Genomic DNA, 18,875 nt, shown 5'->3' with positions numbered 1-18,875 from the left:
TGTGAGAGGAACAGGCATGAATTTGCTTTGCCTTTAGCTGGGAGGATTTTCTGCCCTAATTGACTGACTGGAAGAGCTGTATCTTTCTCATCTGCTATTCCCTAGCAATTCTCCTTTAAAAAAAAACTCTATCTTTGTTTCTTGCTTGACAAACAAAGGCTGTGTGAGGTAAAGCTGCTCTGCAGTACCTGGAAGAGGGAAAATTGCAAACACCTGTGGCAGGTGAGGCTCAGGCAGGGGAGTTGCCCACCAGTTGTCATCTGGAAAGTATTTGGATTTGGTCACTGCAGCTCATCAGATTCTTCTTTGTAGGCTGTTGAAAGACAGTATAGTAAAGGGGCAAGCTAGGTGATTAATAGCCTTCCTTCTTGTTTGACTTGCTGTGAGTGTGAGCTGGCACCCCACAAGCCCCTGGGAAGCTTTGTTTTGCTTCCTTTAACTGTGCTCCCCAAAAGTCTTTTCTTTTTCCCTGCTTCTACTGCTCTTCTCACAGAGCAGTTGCAAGTCCTGGGTGAGCTCTCAGGTATGTCATATGTTCTGCTTTCACCTGTTTTTCAGCAGTGGGGTCTGCCCTTCGTGCTGAGGGAGTGTGATTGTAGTGGGAAATGTTGTTCTAGTTTGTTCCTGCCCTCTAGCTAGGATGCCTTCCCTGGGGAGTGTTTTTTCTTGCTGTAGACCTCTGTCACTGTGACGAGCTGGCAAGTAGGGAGAGTTGTGCTTTCCTGGATGCAATGTGAGCTGTGTCACAAGCCTTGTATTGCTAGTGGTGACTTTCTTTTAGCTTGTGTGTGCGCTCTGTGTTCTTGGGGCTGGAAGAACACCATTTGATTTTTTTGCTGCACCTGTCAATCCTGATTCTGAGTAGCCATAGTAGACAATGGTGGCAATGTGACTGGGTTTGTGGTAATGCACCACTGGTGGGGGTGTCTGATTTGTTGTCTCTTGCCTGACAGCACCCTGGGTTGGATATCTGCTCTGTGTGTCGGAGGTATAGGGTTCCAGTCCTAAAACAGGCCTGTGCTTTAGGAGCAGAACTTACTGGCTGAGCTAGTTGCTGTAACCAGAACCGGTAGTTATTGGAGGCAGTAAAAAGCTGAGGGCTTATGAGGGGGTGGCACTGTCTTGCCAGGTCCCTAGGCAAGGTGAGGGGTGTAGTTCTGAGCTGGTCTCAGTGCTGCTCAGAGTGTGCTGTGACACCCCTGCCCCCCTCTAGCTAGCCCTTAGTACTGCCTGGAGCACAGTGCATGGTACTCCCATGAAGATTTTAAAGAGCCCACCACTGTCACAGTAACAGTGGTGGCAGCCGGGAGCTCCCAGGCCTTTCTCAATCACTGGGCCCTGGTGCAACTACCTTCTTTGCCCTTGCTTCCCACTCTGGTGGCTGAGGGCAGTCTATGATGTCAAGCACTGGTGTCTGGCCACTGTCAGCTGACTTATGTATGTGCTGCAGGGCTGTGAAACTCCAGTGGCTGTGCTGTAACACGAGTGTGGCAAGTGAGGCACTTGCCTCAGGTGTATGGCTGAGGGGGCATGTAAGTGTATTAATTGATTGTTTGTTTATGCAAATCTCATGGCAATAACAAACATTGTTTATGTATTTTCCTTTTTCTTACAAAATAACCACTGTGACTATATAGATGTGAAGGGGCCCAATTTTATATCCTTGCCTCAGGTGCCAGATTAGCTAATTATGGCACTGTCTTGCAGGGCTGGGGCCCTTTGGCACCCTCCTTACTAAAGGTCATGTAGTGCGTGCTCCAGCCCTAGTCTGGAGTGCTCCCTGGGCCTGAGTCAGCTGGCATACGCCAGCCCTGCGTGTTGAATTGCAGCATAGTGTGTCTGCTGTGAGAGTCGCAAGACTAGGGCAGGTGGCGATTTGCTGTTTCAGCAAACATGTTAGACCTGCTCCTGCCCAGGGATGTCAGCGGTCTGGGCCTCCCTACTGTTATGTGGTGACCTGTATCTTTTCCCTGCTGCTGACAATGGTGGGAGGTGGGGACTCCCCCTGCCCCTTATATACCACTGCTGTACATGAGAGAGAGAGTCAGCAGGAGGTGCCAGAGCGAAATGAGAGAACCTTTCAGTCTGTGTGCTGCAGGGCTTAGGGTGCCATTTCAGGGTCTCTTAATAAATCTAAACTGGAGAGAACTTCTCTCCCCGCAGCACTGAATCTCGCGATAAAACCCCATCACAGACTTGTTAGTTAAAACTAGACTTGTCAGAAGCCAGGTGGCTGTGCAGTTCTGTAAACTGCACTGATCCTAGGTGCCCCCCTGCTTGGTCATTGTACCAAGAGCATTTCTCCTCCAATGTTCCTGACTAGGGCACAACTGAAGTCATTCAGCTCCCAAAGAGTCTAGTTCAGGTTTTACCCAGGGCTTGGCATGTGCAAGAACACGATAGCACTGCACCAAAGGTGTGATTACTAGAGGGGTGTTTTTCTCACATTAATAACATTGAGACTTGGTGTGTGTGTGTTAAATGCTTCTGTTTATCTAGTGTGTAACTGATTACATGTCACTTTTCCTGGTGGAAACTGACTTTTCAGACACATGTTGATACAGCCTCAAGCTTGGGATGTGACTGCCTCTGACAGGGTATTCATAGAATCCTAGGGCTGGAAGAGCCCTTGGGAGGTTATTACATCCAACCTCCTACTCAAAGCAGGACCAGTCCCAATTAAATCATCCCAATCAGGGCTTTGCCAAACTGGGACTTAAAAACCTCTAGAGATGGTGATTCTACTGCCTCTCTAGGTGACCTGCTCCAGTGATTCACCACCCTGCTGGTGAAAAATGAAACACATAGGTGAATAGAGGTGGCCAAGCCAACTGAAAGCAGCCCCAGGATCGAGGGATACAAGCTGCCTTGCCTCTGGCTCTGTGCCCACGTAGGAATGACTTTGATCTCCACTGTCAGGGCTCTCCATTGTTTGTTTTTTGTTTGTTTGTGAGCTGCTTAATGTCTTGGTGGTGCAGCCATGTTGGATATTTTGAGAGACAAGGTGAGGTAGTGTCTCCAATTGAACGAACTTGTGCTGATTGTAGCTCTGAAGCTCTTACCTTCACAGAGCTTTCCCCCAGGTCTGGGGAAGAAAGCAGCGTCTGACCTAAATGCAAGTTGGGACAGATTAAGCAGAAGGGACAAGCCATGTGGGAGGCAATCTTTGGGAGTTGGCAATGGGGTCTTGGGTGGCTTATGTATAAAGGGTTTGAAGTGGGCCCTTAAGAGCAACAAGCAGGTATGTTGCGATTGTTGTAATGAGACAACCTACCATCCCTATTAACTCTAGGCCTTTTTGCAAAGTTACATCTCTAAATCAGGGTGGGCAAAATACAGCATGCAGGCCAGAGCTGACCCACCAAACATTTGGATCTGTCCTGCTGGGGCCCAGAAGGACTCTGAGGCAGGCTCTCTGGCTGTCATAGTTCCTCGCCTCTCTCAAAGTGGCCAGTCATTGAAGGCAGCATGTGCATCTCTGTGCAGCACAGCCCTTGTTTTGGAGGGGAGGGAAAGCACGTCTGCGCTTACAGGTGCATGTATCACATGGAGACCCTGTAACCCCCACCCCACAGGCTAGGACTGCTCAGTGGGACCCTTGAGCAGATTTCCTGGCTGCCACAGCACCACATGCCCCTCAAAGCAGCTGGTTGCTGAGGCCACTGGCAGGGCTTTGCATCCCAAGCCTTGCCCCAGATCACAACCCTCTTCTGCATCCAAACTCCCTCCCTGGCCCTGCACCTGCTCCTACTCTCCTCCCCCAGGTCAGAATCCTTGTCAGCACTCAGACTCCATCCCAGACCTCACATCCCCTCCATTAATATCCTAAAAAAACATGGTCTGTGGCCACTTACCAGATTCACTCCTCCCCCATCAAATTATTGTCCACCCCAATCTAAATTCACCAGCTTGCCTTTTGGAGGTGTTTCCCTGGGGAGAAGTTGTTGATTGCTTGCCTATGAAGAATAGGGTGCTTGTGGCTATCCCTTTTCTGTGTCAGCTCACTGGAGCATAGTGGTTCTGGTTTCACCCACAAAGTTGTTGCTGAGACACTTGAGGTGGGATGCATCAACTTGGAAAAGTGTATTGAGGAGGGCATTATTGATCATTGTAGCCATCTATTGGTTTTACATCTATTCTGGTAGGGTCTACTGCTGCTTAGAGCTGTCCTGGCCTGTGAGGAACTTGCTTCTGATGATGAGCTTGGTGAGGTAGTTTTGAAGGCCACAGTGGATTTGGGGAAACACTTTTCAGGAGGTGGTCTCCATCAAATGAGTTGTACTCATTTAATGGTACCCCTTATGGGTTTTGGGGTGGGGTGATAGGTGACAACTACAGGTGTGCAATCAGTGGTTTCTCTCTTCTGCCTCTAGACGGGTTCTTCTGGGGTATTTGGATGGCCCCTTCCATGGTGCAGTCTCTGGCAGAGTGTCCTGTTTAGTCAACACAGCATCATTATAGCCGTGTTGGGTCCATGTAGGGTGACTTGGTTTTTATAGTGACAGTTCTGATATTTGTGGCTTTTGCTTATATAGGTGCCTATTAACCATGTCACCATCCTGATTGTTCATACATTCTTCTTCACGTTTGCCTCCACAGATTCAACACCTATGGCCCACTCTCTTGTACCTAACTGGCCCAGGGCCTCTCAACAGAGATTTTGTTTATATGTTGGTTCCGAGGAACCTCTACCCAGGCAATGTTGCTCTCCCCTCCTATAGAGGGTAGTTGGGTACTGAGGTTTAAGTCATACACTGCCTTCAAGCTAATGACCTCTGTCCTTCCAGCCAGTAGAAACGCTTCAGCTTTTAGAGACTGAGGTCCCTGGTTCATGGCTTGCGGATCCCCAGCTCTGAGGCATGGCTATGTAAATGTAACTTTGCTCAGTAGCAGTGCAGTGACAAGCACAAGGTGAGGTCCACAGCATTTCTGGCTTTCTTACAAGACAAAATATTGGATTTCAGCAAGCAGTCGAGCTGCTCTGGTGCAAAAGGACAGTGCATTGGTGACCACGTGAAAGCATGCAAGGCTAGAGACTTGATTAACAGCAGAAGCACTGAAAAATGAATCCATAAATTATTCCTTATAGAGGGGCCTGACCTGAAGTACCTGCCACCCAGCCAGAGAACAAGGGATTCTGCATCCCAGCCACGGGGCTGGCTGGGGATCCTGCTGCTGGCAGCTGGCTGGGGGGTGGAGCAGCGCTTGCAATGCTCATTGTCTGAATAGAATGGTATCTGTGGCACAAGTGTGAGGACCAACCTGGGGGCAGAGTATGGTTAAAAGAAACTAGCCACACTGGGGCACAAGCTGCAAGCAGGTCATGAGTTGTAACCTTCACCAGCCAATGGTACCAAGTCTGAACTCCTCAGGCACAATAATGGTCTTAAATGGTGTCAGAGTCCCCGTGGGAACTCCAGTCTGTTTGGCCCCCAGATGTGTCTGTGGTAGGGTTCCCGGAGATCCCACAATCTCTCCCCAGATGCAGGGCTTGTCATGGAAATTCCCAGGCCCTGGCAGCAGGTTCCCACAGCTGGAGCTTCTGGTGGAGCTCCACTCCGCAGCCAGCTTCCAGCAGCAGGATCCCCAGTCAGGGGCAAGGGAACCCTGGCAGCCCTGTGGCTGGGGCATGGGATCCCCTGTTCCCTGGCTGGGCGGCAGCCTCCCAGCTGCCAGTCTCAGCTGCAGGGCTGCTAGTATCCTCACACTTCTCTGGCTGGGGATCCCATGGCTTGGGCTGCCTGTCCCCCAAACCCTTCTTAAAAGTCTGGCAACCCCAATCTGTGGTTGGCTCAGACCAAGAATCATGGCAATATCCTGCATACGCCTAGTTCCAAACGGGGCTGGTAGGTGTGCAGAAATGTTGGTATTGTTCAGACTCCCCCAAGCCTACACACCTTCTCCCACACCCCCTGCCTGCCCCCAAAAAGTCCCTTCCTCCCATGTGCCTAAGGCTCTGGAGATGGAGGTTGGGCTCTTGAAGGGAGTATGGGTATGGAAGGGGCTTTGGGGTGCAGGGGCTGGGAGGGAATCTGAGTGCTAGGGAAGGAGGTGGGGGATGTGTGGCACTTATCCAGGGTATCTTCCTCTGGCAGCAGTTTCTAGGGCAGCCCACAGGCATCGCCCCCACAACTTTCCATTGGCCGAAGGGACAAGTGGGGCAGGGCTGGCAGACGGAGACTTTCCCCACTCTAGCCCCACTGCCGGTGGTGGGGGGGGTGGGGGGGTCGCCAGGCCATTTTAAATCATCAGGGGAGCATGCAGGGTGGTGGGCTGGGCTGAAGGAGCAACCCAGCTCCAAACTTCAGTGGAGCTGGGCTTCCAGCCAGAAGTGTTCCTGGTGCCTGGGTATTAGACTCCTGGAACTCCCCTCCCCACCTCTGGTTCCAAAGGACCAGCCGCTTTCCCAGCTTGACTGCACTTTAGTTCTCACGCCACAGACTCTTTTTCTTGGCAATCGGTTGATGACAAACTACCGTGTTAAAGCGAAGAGAGGCACAACCGTTAGTCATCACCTATGTTAGCTTACGAAACCTTCTGTAATCAGCCAGTTCTGTTGGTTTGTCATTTAGGGCTAATCTGAGCAAAGCAGATGGTGGGGAGGGTTCTCTGCATTTTGCTAGGCATAAAGTGCGGGCAGGTCCAACCTTGGGTGCGACTGTGTCCATGCAATGCTTTAAGCAAACATGCTCCTAGGTTTACAGGAAGCTCTCCCATCAGCAGTTAACATCGGCTCCTGGAGGAGGTGGACCATATTGAAATAATGCTGCCCCTGCAGGGGGGTGGGTCAGCATAAGGATGTTTCTCACCAGTGTGGACTTTTCACCCCCTGAGCAATGTAGTTATGCTGGTTATAGTCAGGGTGGCAAAGGGGGAAGTTGCCCTAGGACACGGCCTTTCAAGGGGGCCCAGAGCCCCAGCTGCAACCTCCACTTTGGCGGCAGCAGCTGGAGTTCCAGGCCCTTCTGAAGTGCCAGTAGTGCTGTTCCACTGCACTGTGTGGCTGTGGGGGGCCCGGTGCTGTGGTTCTGGCAGCGCTATGGGTCACTGCTCTTGGTCCCCCCATTCCTGCACTTGGCCCTGCCCCTTCTGGGGGCACAAAGCTGGCCCTCCCCCCTGCATATTGCCCCAGAGCCTGCAATGGCTATTGGCCCTGCTGGTTAAGTTCTGTAATATAGACCTGTCTTTGCTTCTCCAGAGTTGAAGCTGGGTAGATGCCTCATTCTTTCTTTTTGCTTGGGGGTGGGGGGTTTAATCTCCTTCTTGCCACATTCTTTGAGCTGCAAACTCAGCTGGTAGGAGGGGTCCACTTGCCTGACTGATCTTCACTGTGGGGGGAGAGCAGAGGAACAATAAGTCTTTTGTCCTCTTGTTGACAATTCATCAATTGTTGGGAGATCCACCCGAGCCTGTCTGGTATCGATGGGCCTCTTTCCACAGGGTCATAAATTGTTGTGGAGAAGAGCAGCTCTTCACGCAATTCACACAGTGTCAAAGCTTACAATAGAACTGCTCAGACAGGACACTACAGTATGGAACGCAGCTACTCCAAGTAGGATTAATTAAAGCAGCAATTCATAAGCATTCAGAATAGTAACAGAGAGGTAGCCTTGTTGGTCTGTACTCCAACAAAACAAAGCAGCAGAAATGGAGCACTTTAAAGACTAACAAAATGATTTATTTGGTGATGAGCTTTTGTGGGACAGGATCAAGTGGGTCCGTCCCATGGAAGCTCATCACCAAATAAATCATTTTGTTAGTCATTAAAGCAGCAGAAATGGAGCACTTTATTTCATAAGCATTCAGTCATATAAATGCTCTATTAGAATTCCATTACCATTTGATCAGTATTAACCCATAAGTGATCTAAATGGATTCTAGTTGGGTATCTGTTGGTGTCTAGTTGAGAGATGATGACCTTGGCATAAGCTGGCAAGTGGCCTGTAGGGTCTGTGCTTTTAGCACTTCTGGAAGATCTAAGAAATATATGCAGTGGGAATGCTGGGCTGGGGCTAACCCTTAAAGATGGGCAGATAGGATGTATCCAGCGTAGGACTAGAGCTCTTTGGAATTCTTGCTTTTTGAAACAATGTTGTGCAGTTTTCCTTTTTTGGTATTTTCCCCCCCTCTATTTCTTGCCCTGTGTTTGACAAGGTAGATTTGAATGTTTGGCTTGAACAGTGTTGAATTTCCATTCTCCTTTGGCAGAATTACAGTGATTCCATTATGTTTTACTGGTGGGGGCTGCAAGGGGTAGAGGAAAAGATAAAGTAGAAAAGAAATCTAAAAGAGAAGGAACAGACATGCAGGCAGGAGTTCAGGTCTTGGTTCTTGTACTCTATTGAAGAATGTAGACTCTCCTGTAATTAGAAATGGCCTGGGGAACAAAACAACAAAGATCTGTGGTGGGGAGGAGAGAACTCCTTGAACTCCACTTAGTCTTGCCCAAACTCAGATAACACAAGTTTAGCCCAGATGGCCTCCCTCTTAGAAGGGGTCTCTGACAGTCTACCTGGAGTCAGGGAGCGTAGGTGAGGATCTGGAGGCATTATTCTGTGCTTTCTCTGCAGCAGAGGCAGGAGCATGAGCCCTACAGAAAAGTGACCTTTACTACTTACCGCCTTTCCTCCATCCCTGCTGTTATATACCCCTCTCATGCTGTGCCTTTTGCCCCAGGCACGTTTCAGGTGGTTCTTTATGCCTGACAGGAAGGTTGACACACTGCAGGCTGGTCAGAATAAAGCCAGAATCTTGTATCTAGCATTATGAGTGCTGTGGAAACAGCTGGAGTATGCTGCAGAAGTCATGTAGGAGGGAAAGTTGCCTTATTGACTCCATGCACTGTACTTGAGTAAAACAGGTGGTGTCTCACATCTAGGCCTAATCCAAAGCTCACTGGAAGGAGCGGAAAGAATCCCGTTGACTAAAATAGGCTTTGGGTCTGTCTCCTGCTGCTGAAAAGAATATGGAACCATGAATGAAACAGGGTAGGGGGAAAACAGGAGACCTGGTTCCTATTCCAAGCTCTGTCATTGACCATGGGCAAGTCTTTCTTTTTTTTCTCCTCCCCCCCCCCCACCCTCAGGCTGCTTTAGACAGTAAGTCCCTGCCCTGAAGAACCATCTCCTGCTCTGCTTGTACCACACCTGGTTCAATAGGGCCTTTATCTGCAGTGTGTTAGCGCGCTTATCAGTGGTAGCTGTGTTGGTCTGTATCCACAAAAACAAGAAATCCTGCGGTACCTTCTAGAATAACAGATATTTTGGAGCATAAACTTTCATGGGCAAAGACTGGCATTGCTTCTGACGAAGTGGGTCTTTACCCACAAAAGCTTATGCTCCAAAATAGATGAGCCTATAAGGTGCCACAGGACTTCTTGTGTTAGCACATGGATGCCCCAAATGAGACAATGCAGGATCTGTTTGCCTTCAGGTTTTGAAAGATTTGGGCTGCGTCTTAGCATAAACATCCCAAAAAATGTTTGCAATCCTTCTTACTGTTTTTACTCACCAGCTTCTGCCATGCACTAGCTTCTCATTCAGCCAAAACCCACTTCCACTAACTGGTACGCCTGCGTTTACACAGATTTTTAGAATGCCAGTGAGTTGTAGGTTGGGCTATTGCTAATAGAGCTGGTGGGATTCTTTTAAAAGTTACAGGAAGCAAGATCTCTTGTGGGTTTGAAACACTTATTTCTGTTCTCTAAGGCGTCTTCCCCTTTCTACCTCTAGGTCTCCAGGACACTCTGACGAAGAAGAGGACAGTGGTCTGAGGGAAGCAGAAGTCAAGCTGGAGCAGGTCCAGCTGAATCAGGAGGGCCCCGAGGAGATTCCTGGGGAGAATGCAGAGCTGAGGCAGGAGCAGCTGGAGATAGAGGAGCATCCTCCACATATTGTAGAAGAATGTGCTCAAGAGGAGGAGGACAAAGCAGGGCAGGAGGTCAGAGCAGAAATGTTGGCTTTGCCCTCTGGGTATGGCTAGTGTCAGAAGGCCAGGGACTCAAGGCTGGCAGTGAAGGGCTTGTCTAAACTTGGAGAAACTTGCACAGGTATCAATGTAACTCCATTGGGGACCCATCCCGTAGAGGTAGACACATTGCAGCAATGCGTAATATGGGGCATTATACTTGGTATATTACCTATACAAGTAGCCTACAAGGGTCATACCATGGTGCGGCACACCTACACTGGCAGTTTACATTGATACAGTTGCGGCTATGCAAGCGCCCCAGTTACACACAGCTGAAGAGTGCAGCTATCACTTTCATTTTCACCGGCTCCTCTCTTTTTCTCCACCCCTCTTCCCCAAAATCAGTCACTGCATGTAATGGAGAACGTAGTGCTGTTCTGAGAGAGCACCACAAAGCCTGTAATTCTGTGTCTGTTCTGCCCCCTCTCACTGTCAGTATGGAAAGCATCAGTTTCTCTAGTCCTACAAAGCTACAGGTGCAGGGCCCTTAAGGAAATTCTGAATCCATGTATTCAAGCCCCATGGGGTCGGGGGGGGGGGGGCAGGTGGTTCGTGTGTGCATGTGTATGTGAGTTGCTTGTTGTGGGGGTCAGGGGGAGGCAGGTGCCATGTATTCTGAGAAACGTTGGATCGATTGTCTATAGATTTAAAATTAGGTGTTACCATTTCATAGCTCCTTGGAAGAAATGCAGTTTCTTTCCCTTTCTCCTGCTTCAGAGTGGGGATGATGTATCCTTTCTGATTGGGAGCTGGGCAAAATTGGTGGGAAACTTGTTTGTGAAAACTCTGGCCAAATACCTCAGGAGTTTGCTTTGTGACTGTGCGTGCGTGCACAAACATTTTTTTAAATGGTCTCTGGGAGACACTCAATTTTTCACATGGAATGAAAACTATCTTAGACCCTCCCCCACGAGTGAAGCTTTGGACAGGCCCTTGATACAAGGGCATTTAACCAGCTCTGTTCCTGACCTGCTCATTCTGTACATTCAGGAGAAGAAGAGGAGGAGGAATGAAGAGGAGGTGACCACACCAGAAAAACGCCAGAAGGCTCCGAGCACATCCAGCTTGGAAGGGGAAGAGGATGACTCGTGTGATGGCCAGTCGCCAGTGAGTTCTACAACGGTATGTGCTGCTGCTAAGAGTACTTACTACTGGCCTAACCTTTAGTGAGAGCAGATCTGGTGGCCTGCTCTGATGCTGGTGTGGGGTGCTATAAAGGAGTGCAGAAAGAAAATGTCCATTTTTCCAATAAAACTTGATTTATGTCCTCGCTGCAAGTGCGTTGTTTTGAAAGTAAATGCAAAAATGGAGGTTTTTTTCTGACAATGGTACTCTGCTTTCTGAGGAAGGAAGAACACCTTTTCCAAATGAGCTCTTTCAGAAAAAGGCATGTGTGGGTGGGGAGCAGGGTGCTCTTTCAAAGGAAGAGACCTCCAGGGAATAACGCAGGTGCCCTGGTGGACTCCCTATCACAGCTCTGTAGTTCCTGTCTCCTGACACCTCTTAAAGCTGAGACGCTCTGGGCAAGTCTTCCAGCAGGAAGCTGGCCCTGGGAGTAGCACCTGACCACTCTCCCTGCCATAGGCCTGCCACCCCGGCAGAGCCGCCAGCAGCAGCAGCAGGAGGAGGAGGCAGCAGAGGACATGGGCACAGTCACTCTCTCTGTGGAACGAGTTATCAGCCAGGATGTGTCTCGGGGATCGTCCAATGCCAGGGCGGGATCTTCAGGTGAGTGTTTTTCAGTTTGTCACCCACAGGGTGGGGGAGGTGGGCACAGAAGGGACGGGGAATGAGTGTTTGGCCTGCTTGGGCCAGATATCATGTTGCAGTTCGTGCATGTGGAACCATATGCAGCATTAGTGTGCATGCAGGCTCAGCAGGCAGCCCCTGGGCATGGGTGGCATCCTGCTGCCAGGCTTTCAGGAGACTACCTACACATCTGGCCCTGGGGGGAGGCAGGCTACACACAAGGGCACAGGCATGACTCCAGACACACTGAGGAGTGCTGCCCATGGGCATGCCTGCATGTGTAAGGCAGTACCAGCTCCTGTGGGCAGTGCTGTCAGCTGCTGGTGTGTGGGTGGGCCCCCATAGAGGGCCAGGTTGCTCCTGGCTCCTCTGCTACCCATGAGAAGACCCCACTGTGGCCAGACTGTTCCCTTGCCTGCTTGCCCATCGTTGGAGTGGGGGTAGCGGTCAGAAGTGGGCAGCATGGTCTCATAGGCACCTTGGGGCACCTGAGAGACGGGGTCCACTGTGCAGGCCACACATGACCTTCCTCCCAGGACATCTCCCTCCTCTGCCTCAAGGAGTGTTGGTTGCTGCTCACACAGGAGGATGAAGCCTCAGGAACAGTGTCTGCATGGATGACTGACAATCTCTCCTTCCTTATGTTCTGTACAGCCATACCAGCCAGTACCAGGGGGTGAGTTGCTCAACCAGCCACCAGAGTCTGGGGGACCTGAAAGTACAGCAGGGTCCAGGAAGACCTCATGTCACCATCCTGTGGGACATGCAGCATACCCTGGCACAGAAGGTACGTGAGAACCCAGAGTGGCAGAAACATTCACGGCAGTGGAACTGCTCATGCACTGGAGTTGTTGCTCCTGCCCCTACAAGCGATGACCATGTCCCTTCTGCCTGCCATCCCTGACCCTCTTCCAGCCCCCACCTCCTGCTCGCTTCCCTATGGTCCCCAGACCCACACAACCCTGACAGGATCCCTGCACCTCAGGTGGCACATCTAGTCAGCCCTGATGCTGCTTGGGACCCCTTTCCCCTCCAGATTATTGAGCCCCACTCCCCTGCCCAGTTGCTGTTAATGAACAATAAATACATACTTCATTTTGTTGGAAACCAAACAGTTGTCTTTATTCTGGGGTCAGGGAACGGGTAAAGGGAGGGGTTGTGGTGGGGGAAGGGATAGGGCTGGAAGCTCTGGGGAGAGTTACTAAGGTCCTTGAGAACCTCGCTCTCAGGGCATCCCAGACTGATACACCTAGCGGATTGCAACTGTTCTCAGCTGTTCGAAGTCTCATCCCTTGCAACCAATGTCTGCTCCCTACCCTGGAACGAAGGCCTCCCCCTTCCTCTTCACAAGGTCGTGGAGGACACAACATGCTGTGATCACGTGCATGATGTGGGCAGCGCTGCAGGCACCTGAAACATGCCTTGAGGTGGCTAAAGGAGCACTCAGCCTGCATCCTGGCACTGTTCAGGCAGGCATTAAATTGGTCCCTGCTGAAGTCCAGGTGTCTAGTATAAGGCTTCATAAGCCACGGCATGAGGGGGAAGCCATGTTCCCCCCCTGCGATGGCATCTGCATGTCCCCAACTGCCAGTTCACAGCAGGGGTGAATGTGCCCACCTCCAGCTTTCTGCACAAGCTGCAATTACGAACCATGAGGGTGTCATGTACCCTGACCAACCACCTGACGACATCTGTGAAGTGCCCACAGTGGTTGAGCAGGGCCTGCAGCACCATAGGAAAGTAACCCTTTCTATTAATGTACTGGGTTGTACAATGGTCTAGTGCATGGATAGGGATGTGGGTCCTATCAATGGCTCTGGCACAGTTTGGCAACTCCAGAATGGCAAATCCAGCCATGTCTGGGTCTCCCAGGCAGATGACCTACCCCCTGCAATGTCAGGCTCAAGTTGATGGCCCTCACAACCTGCCAAAGGAGACAAACACAAAACAGAATGAAGGGGAGAGCCTGAGCGCTTGGGAGATTCCCATTCCCCCCCCGACCCCAGTAGCCATGCCTTATGAGGCTGATCCCCAGCAGCACAGGTGTATGAGGGTGGGACGGCACAACCCACTGAGGATGGATCTCCCTGGCCCTCAAACCCCCTTCCCAAGGGTTCCTCTTTTCCAGGGTATGCGTGCGCACGTAAACACACACATATGCAGGGACTGCAGCCCGAGTGACTTATCTCCCTGAGGGTGGACTTCCCTGTGCCAAAATCGTTGCCCAGCAACCAATAGCTGTTGGGGGGGTGGGGTGGAGGGGGTGAGCTTCCATATGGTAATTGTGACTAGCTTCTCCAGGGGGATGGCAGGCCACAGGTGGGTGTCATGTCTCTGGAGGGCAGGGGTGAGCCAGGCACATAGCTCTAAAAAAGTGGATTTCTGCATGCAAGTCTTGGAGCCACTGCTGGTCATCCCACTGCTCCATGATTAGCTGATCCCACCACTGCAAACTGCTGTCAAGCCTCCAGAAATGCTCCTCCACTGCGGGGGAGGCATTTGCCACACTGTAGCTCCTATGCCCTGAGAGATGGTCCCAAGCTTGGGAGTCCAGCTTGGTCAGGACCAGGAAGGCAGCTGGCACAAAGTGCTCCAAAAACTGCAGCATGGCTGCATGGGGCCATTGCATGCCCTGGGCAGCTCCAGCTCCATGGCACAAGAAAAAAGCAGGGCAACCACAGCAGGCACTGCAAGAGCTTTGCTGTCCCTCAAAGAGGTGGGCAAGCATGCTGCAGAAACAGAGGAATGGCTGTCCAGGAGGGTCCCTTTAAGTCCATATCTCTGCAAAGCTCCGGCAACAGTTCTCAAAAGCAACTGGTGACCTACAGCCCTGGTTGAAGTGATCCCAGGTGACCTGTTTTACAAGAGAGCATCCAATCGGTCTGGATGTGCTTTTTCAAAAAAAAAAGCAGACATTTTTCAATGCACTTTTGTGTGTAGACACTCTTTCAGAAGAAGGTTTTTTCCCCTTTGGAAGATCTCTTCCAAAAAGAGCTGCTTCTGAAAGAAGCCTGTGGCTGACATAGCCTGTACCTCATTTGTAAAATGGGCTTAATAATTTCTCCATCTGTTCTGTCGTGTCTGTTTGCAGTCAGCTCTTTGGAGCAGTGCCTCTCTGAGTATGTACAGCTCCTAGTACAAAGAGGCATTAGTTGAGGCTAGGGCACCAAAGAATTCCAATACAAAAGTAATAACCATGACCAACTTCTACGTTCAAAATTTAATTACATTTGTAGTCTAGAGTTCTACTGTGTTCTTGCATGCAATACTATGTCTACTTCATATACTTTACCTCAATGTGGTGTGTGTATATAGTGATCTGATGGGTGTATGAGGAAATGGCTCTTTCCTTCTCCTGTGGAAAATCTGTCTTGCTGGGCATGGATTACAATGGAGAGTGGTGAGTTCAGCCTCCAGATCTCATTAGTCTTTGGGGTGATAGTTCAGTGTCTGGGTGGCCTCTTCTGTGCCTGTTACCATTGTGCTCCCCTGGCAGGTCTCCAACCCCATGCTGTTTGCAGGTGACTCAGTATTGCCTGGTGAGGGAGACTTAAGTTTTCTGCAAGAAATGTGCAGCAAGGTGGGTGGTGGTGGTGCTGGTTTTTTCTGTAATGGTCAAAGGAGCCGTTCCGACATGGAGCAGAGCTTTTTGTTATAGGAAACCTTAAAAACACCAATCAAACTTCTGGGGGCCAACGGGAAATCCTGGGTTCTGGCCAGTCTGTTAGTATTGCAACTAGTGATGGTGTGTATGTGAGAGAGAGAGAGAGAGAGAGAGAGAGAGAGAGGTCTCTCTCGCTGTCCCCCAGCAAATGCAAACTGGTCCAGCTCTGGTGCTTTAGCATTGACTTCAATGGGAAGAGACCTGGGCCACCACTGTGGAGTTCTGAAAAATTCTATGGTACAGCAGTGCAACCTTCCTATAGCATCACTGCTATGCACAGTTCAGTGCACAGCAGGAAAGGGTTAAATATCCACTGCCTCTGAAAGTCTTTATGGTGGTGGTGGGAGACGCTTCCCCACCAACCAGGCTGTAGTGTGCACACGTTTGTTCAGCCAGAGATGTGCCCGCAGCCTTAGCAAGCAGAAAGGAGCTGAAGGAATTTTGCTTACACCATAAAATGTATATATTTAAAAGCCTGGATCATCCTAAAGAAGCTAAGCATGGAATTCTTCCATACCGTGGCTGGTTTAGAAAAGCATGAGCCTGTGGGAGGAAAAATAGGATTGGAATGTAAATACTTACCTCCTTAACCACAGTAGTCACTACTGGAGTGAGAATGGGGAATCTTGCTCCTCTAGTGGAAGTGGTTGAAGCTTGTGTTGCAGACCCGGAGGTCATAGAATCCTAGGGCTGGAAGAGACCCCAGGAGGTAGAGTCTAGCTCCCTGCCCAAAGCAGGACCAACCTCAGCTAAGTTATCCCAGCCATGATTCTATTGAGCTGGGATTTAAAAACTTCTGGTGGGTGGAGATTCCATGTTCCTGGTCCTGGGCGGATGGGTCAGAGAGTTCTTAGTATAGAAAGTAGCAGTCTGGGACTAGGAGGGCCTCCCTAGCCAGGAAAGGGAAACCTAAAAACTGATAGCAATGGAGGAATGGTGGTAGTTCAAGGCATGAAATAGCCAGCTACAGGAGAAAGGGAAGCCAGGCTGCCACTTCATGGCCAGGTGGTCAGCTCGATTCTTGATGATGATCCCATCTGTCCTTTAAACAAAAGCTGAATTTTACAGCACTTTTGTAACATGAAAGTCTGGGCAGGGGAGCTGGGCTCTGAGTGGGAGCTAAGTGAGCAGTGCAGAAAGGCTGTAAATAGTCTAGTGTCATGAAGAATTGAAGCCAATTCCCTGGTTTGTACTTGTGATAGCTCTCTGTGAACATGGGAGTGGAGTTAAAGCTGAGCTGTTGGTGGGGGAAGGACCCAATAAACAGTCCCTTGTAGCTGTAATTCTCTCCTCCAAGATGTAAAACTGTGTTGTAAATGCCCAGAAGGGAGTTGTTATATGCTATCCCTACACGTCAGAGGCTGACGCATGGCTGGTGATCCACAGCCTGGCCCAAAATGCCAGTTAATTTGCTACTTGAGCTGGGTGTAGAACCAAGCAGATTGATTCTGTTGTGTCCCTTTCATGCAGGTGTAAGGTGCTGCTGGATTGGAATGGTAATGCGTAGTAGCCAATGACTGCACAAGGGGCAGGGTGGTGGACAAGCCAACTTATTGGGGAAGGGAGCAGAGGGGGCAGTTGCCCCCAGGCTTGGCGTTTTGTCAGCTGGGGTGTGTGTGTGGAGAGAGTGGCAATACCACCACAGTCTGGGCAGGGCTGACTGCCCTTGGCCTGGCCCCTTCTGCTCTTGGGCTCCTCCCTGCCGATTGCCTTGCCCTGGGGCCTGCAGCACCTGTCAGCCCCACTGGTGATGGAGGATCAGAGCCCAGGTCTCTGAATTCTTAATCCTGAGTGCAGACTGCATTGAATGTTGCTGTAGCTCTGAGCCCTGCTGTTAAAGGGTTACATTTCCAGAGCAAAAAATGAACCTAATAGGAACTGCTCAGCAAGAGGTGCATTTACAGAGAATACTCCCAAACAACTGTGCTATAAACAAGCAGAACAATCATCGTCATATATCCCGGTTCAAGGTAATAGAGCTTGAGTGCAACCACAGGCAGTCTCCTTTAATCTGTCTTGCGTGTGTCTACATAGCAATTGTACAGTCACCCAGAAGACAAGTTTGTTTTGTCAGATGCTTTATTGCTCAGTTAAGCTGGCAGCAACTGCTGAATGCACTTAAAACCACCTGCTTCTCAGCTCTGACTATGTGCCTCTCTCTGCTACTGGGGTATGGTTCTCCTGTGGCACACAGGCTTATGTGCTGGGTGAATTGCTGTCAAGGTGGCTTCCAAATGCTTGAAGAAATACACTGCACACTAGTTTGAAGGCTCCTGTGCCTTGAATTCCCACTCTCTGGGCGGTGCAGTAACACCATTGTTGGGTAAGGAATGCTCTAGAGCAGGGGTCAGGAACCCTTTTTGGGTCAGGGCCAATAATCTTCCAGAAAAATCAGATGCGGGGGAGTCCACACAAGTGAGAAACTCCCCCCCGCCCCCCAAAAAAACCAACATCCTCACTGATGTGGTCCATTTGTAAAACAGAAAAAAAAATTACACTCGCACACCAGCTCTACAGCTTAGAGGTCTTGGGGGAGGGTTGAGGTGGGCTGTGCTGTTCTTACCTGGTCCTGATTCGTCTGGCTCCAGCCCATGAGGCTTGGGGCTCTACACCCCCGCCCCCATAGGTTAGATGTGGGGAGTGCAACCCCAATCTCAGGGTCAGGATCCAAGCAAGCAGCAGGCTAGATCCGGACTGTGAGCTGGGCAGGGGTGGAGGTGTTCCCCACCCCAGCTCTAGAGGGAACATTGTTGGGGTGTTTTTGTTTCTTCCTCCTTTTCCTTCACCACAGCTGGCTGTGGGTATCTGATAATCAGCTGGGCAACATTTTAATTGCTCCTGGGTGGCTGCCCAAGTGCACAACATACAGGGAACCCTGTTCCAGGCTTGCTTTTTTCTGGAAGGCTTTCGCCACATGGTACATAAGGTCATCAGCTGCGCCTTCCTGGGTTAGAGCAGGCTTGGGCAACTCCAAAAGTAAAAGTTTATCAATGGCGTGTGCTTGGCCCACGTTGCTTCCCTGCCTTGGAGCCTCCTGGCCATGGAATGGCTGATTTACAAATTACATACACATCACAGATGCCACTTCTCTGTCCACCCCCCTTCCTGTTCTCTTCCTCCCTCTTCTTTTTTTTTCTTAATGTTGTTCATGCTTTTTGCATTTGTATTTACTTTTCTATACCTTCCCCGCTCATCAAGAGCATAGGTCAGTCTTACAGGGGAAGCCCCTGCAACTTGGCCCCCCAGAGTCACCCATGTGTTGCTGCAATAGGATGGAATGGAAAGAGAAGCTTGGTGGTCAGCTTACTGCTGGCACTGGAAGCCAGCTGGTGATCTTCAGAGAACAGAAACAAGCTGTGGCTGCAGTGGGGGCAGGAGGAGGTGCAGGAGCCATGCAGCTTTTCTTCCTACACTCTGACCTACCTGTCAATCCCCCTTCGAGATGGGAGATCACTTGGTTGGAAGCATTGGGGAAGTTTTTAAAAATACAGAT

The 18,875-nt window shown here is 50.3% G+C and overlaps 1 protein-coding gene across 2 annotated transcripts in view; it reads left to right on the top strand.

Annotated features, from left to right (window-relative positions):
• The window catches only part of LSP1 (lymphocyte specific protein 1), a 95,676-nt gene that overhangs the window by 56,943 nt on the left and 19,858 nt on the right, over positions 1–18,875 (top strand). For both annotated transcript variants that reach the window (XM_074997823.1, XM_074997824.1), the window contains exons 4-5: positions 9,732–9,939; positions 10,960–11,091. In XM_074997823.1, the coding sequence (XP_074853924.1) occupies positions 9,732–9,939; positions 10,960–11,091 (340 nt within the window). The remainder of the gene's footprint in view (positions 1–9,731; positions 9,940–10,959; positions 11,092–18,875) is intronic.

The sequence above is a fragment of the Carettochelys insculpta genome, chromosome 6 (assembly GCF_033958435.1).
Source record: "Carettochelys insculpta isolate YL-2023 chromosome 6, ASM3395843v1, whole genome shotgun sequence".
NCBI lineage: Eukaryota > Metazoa > Chordata > Testudines > Carettochelyidae > Carettochelys > Carettochelys insculpta.
Note: the sequence above shows the minus strand (reverse complement) of the source record. Positions and strands in the feature narration are given on the sequence as shown.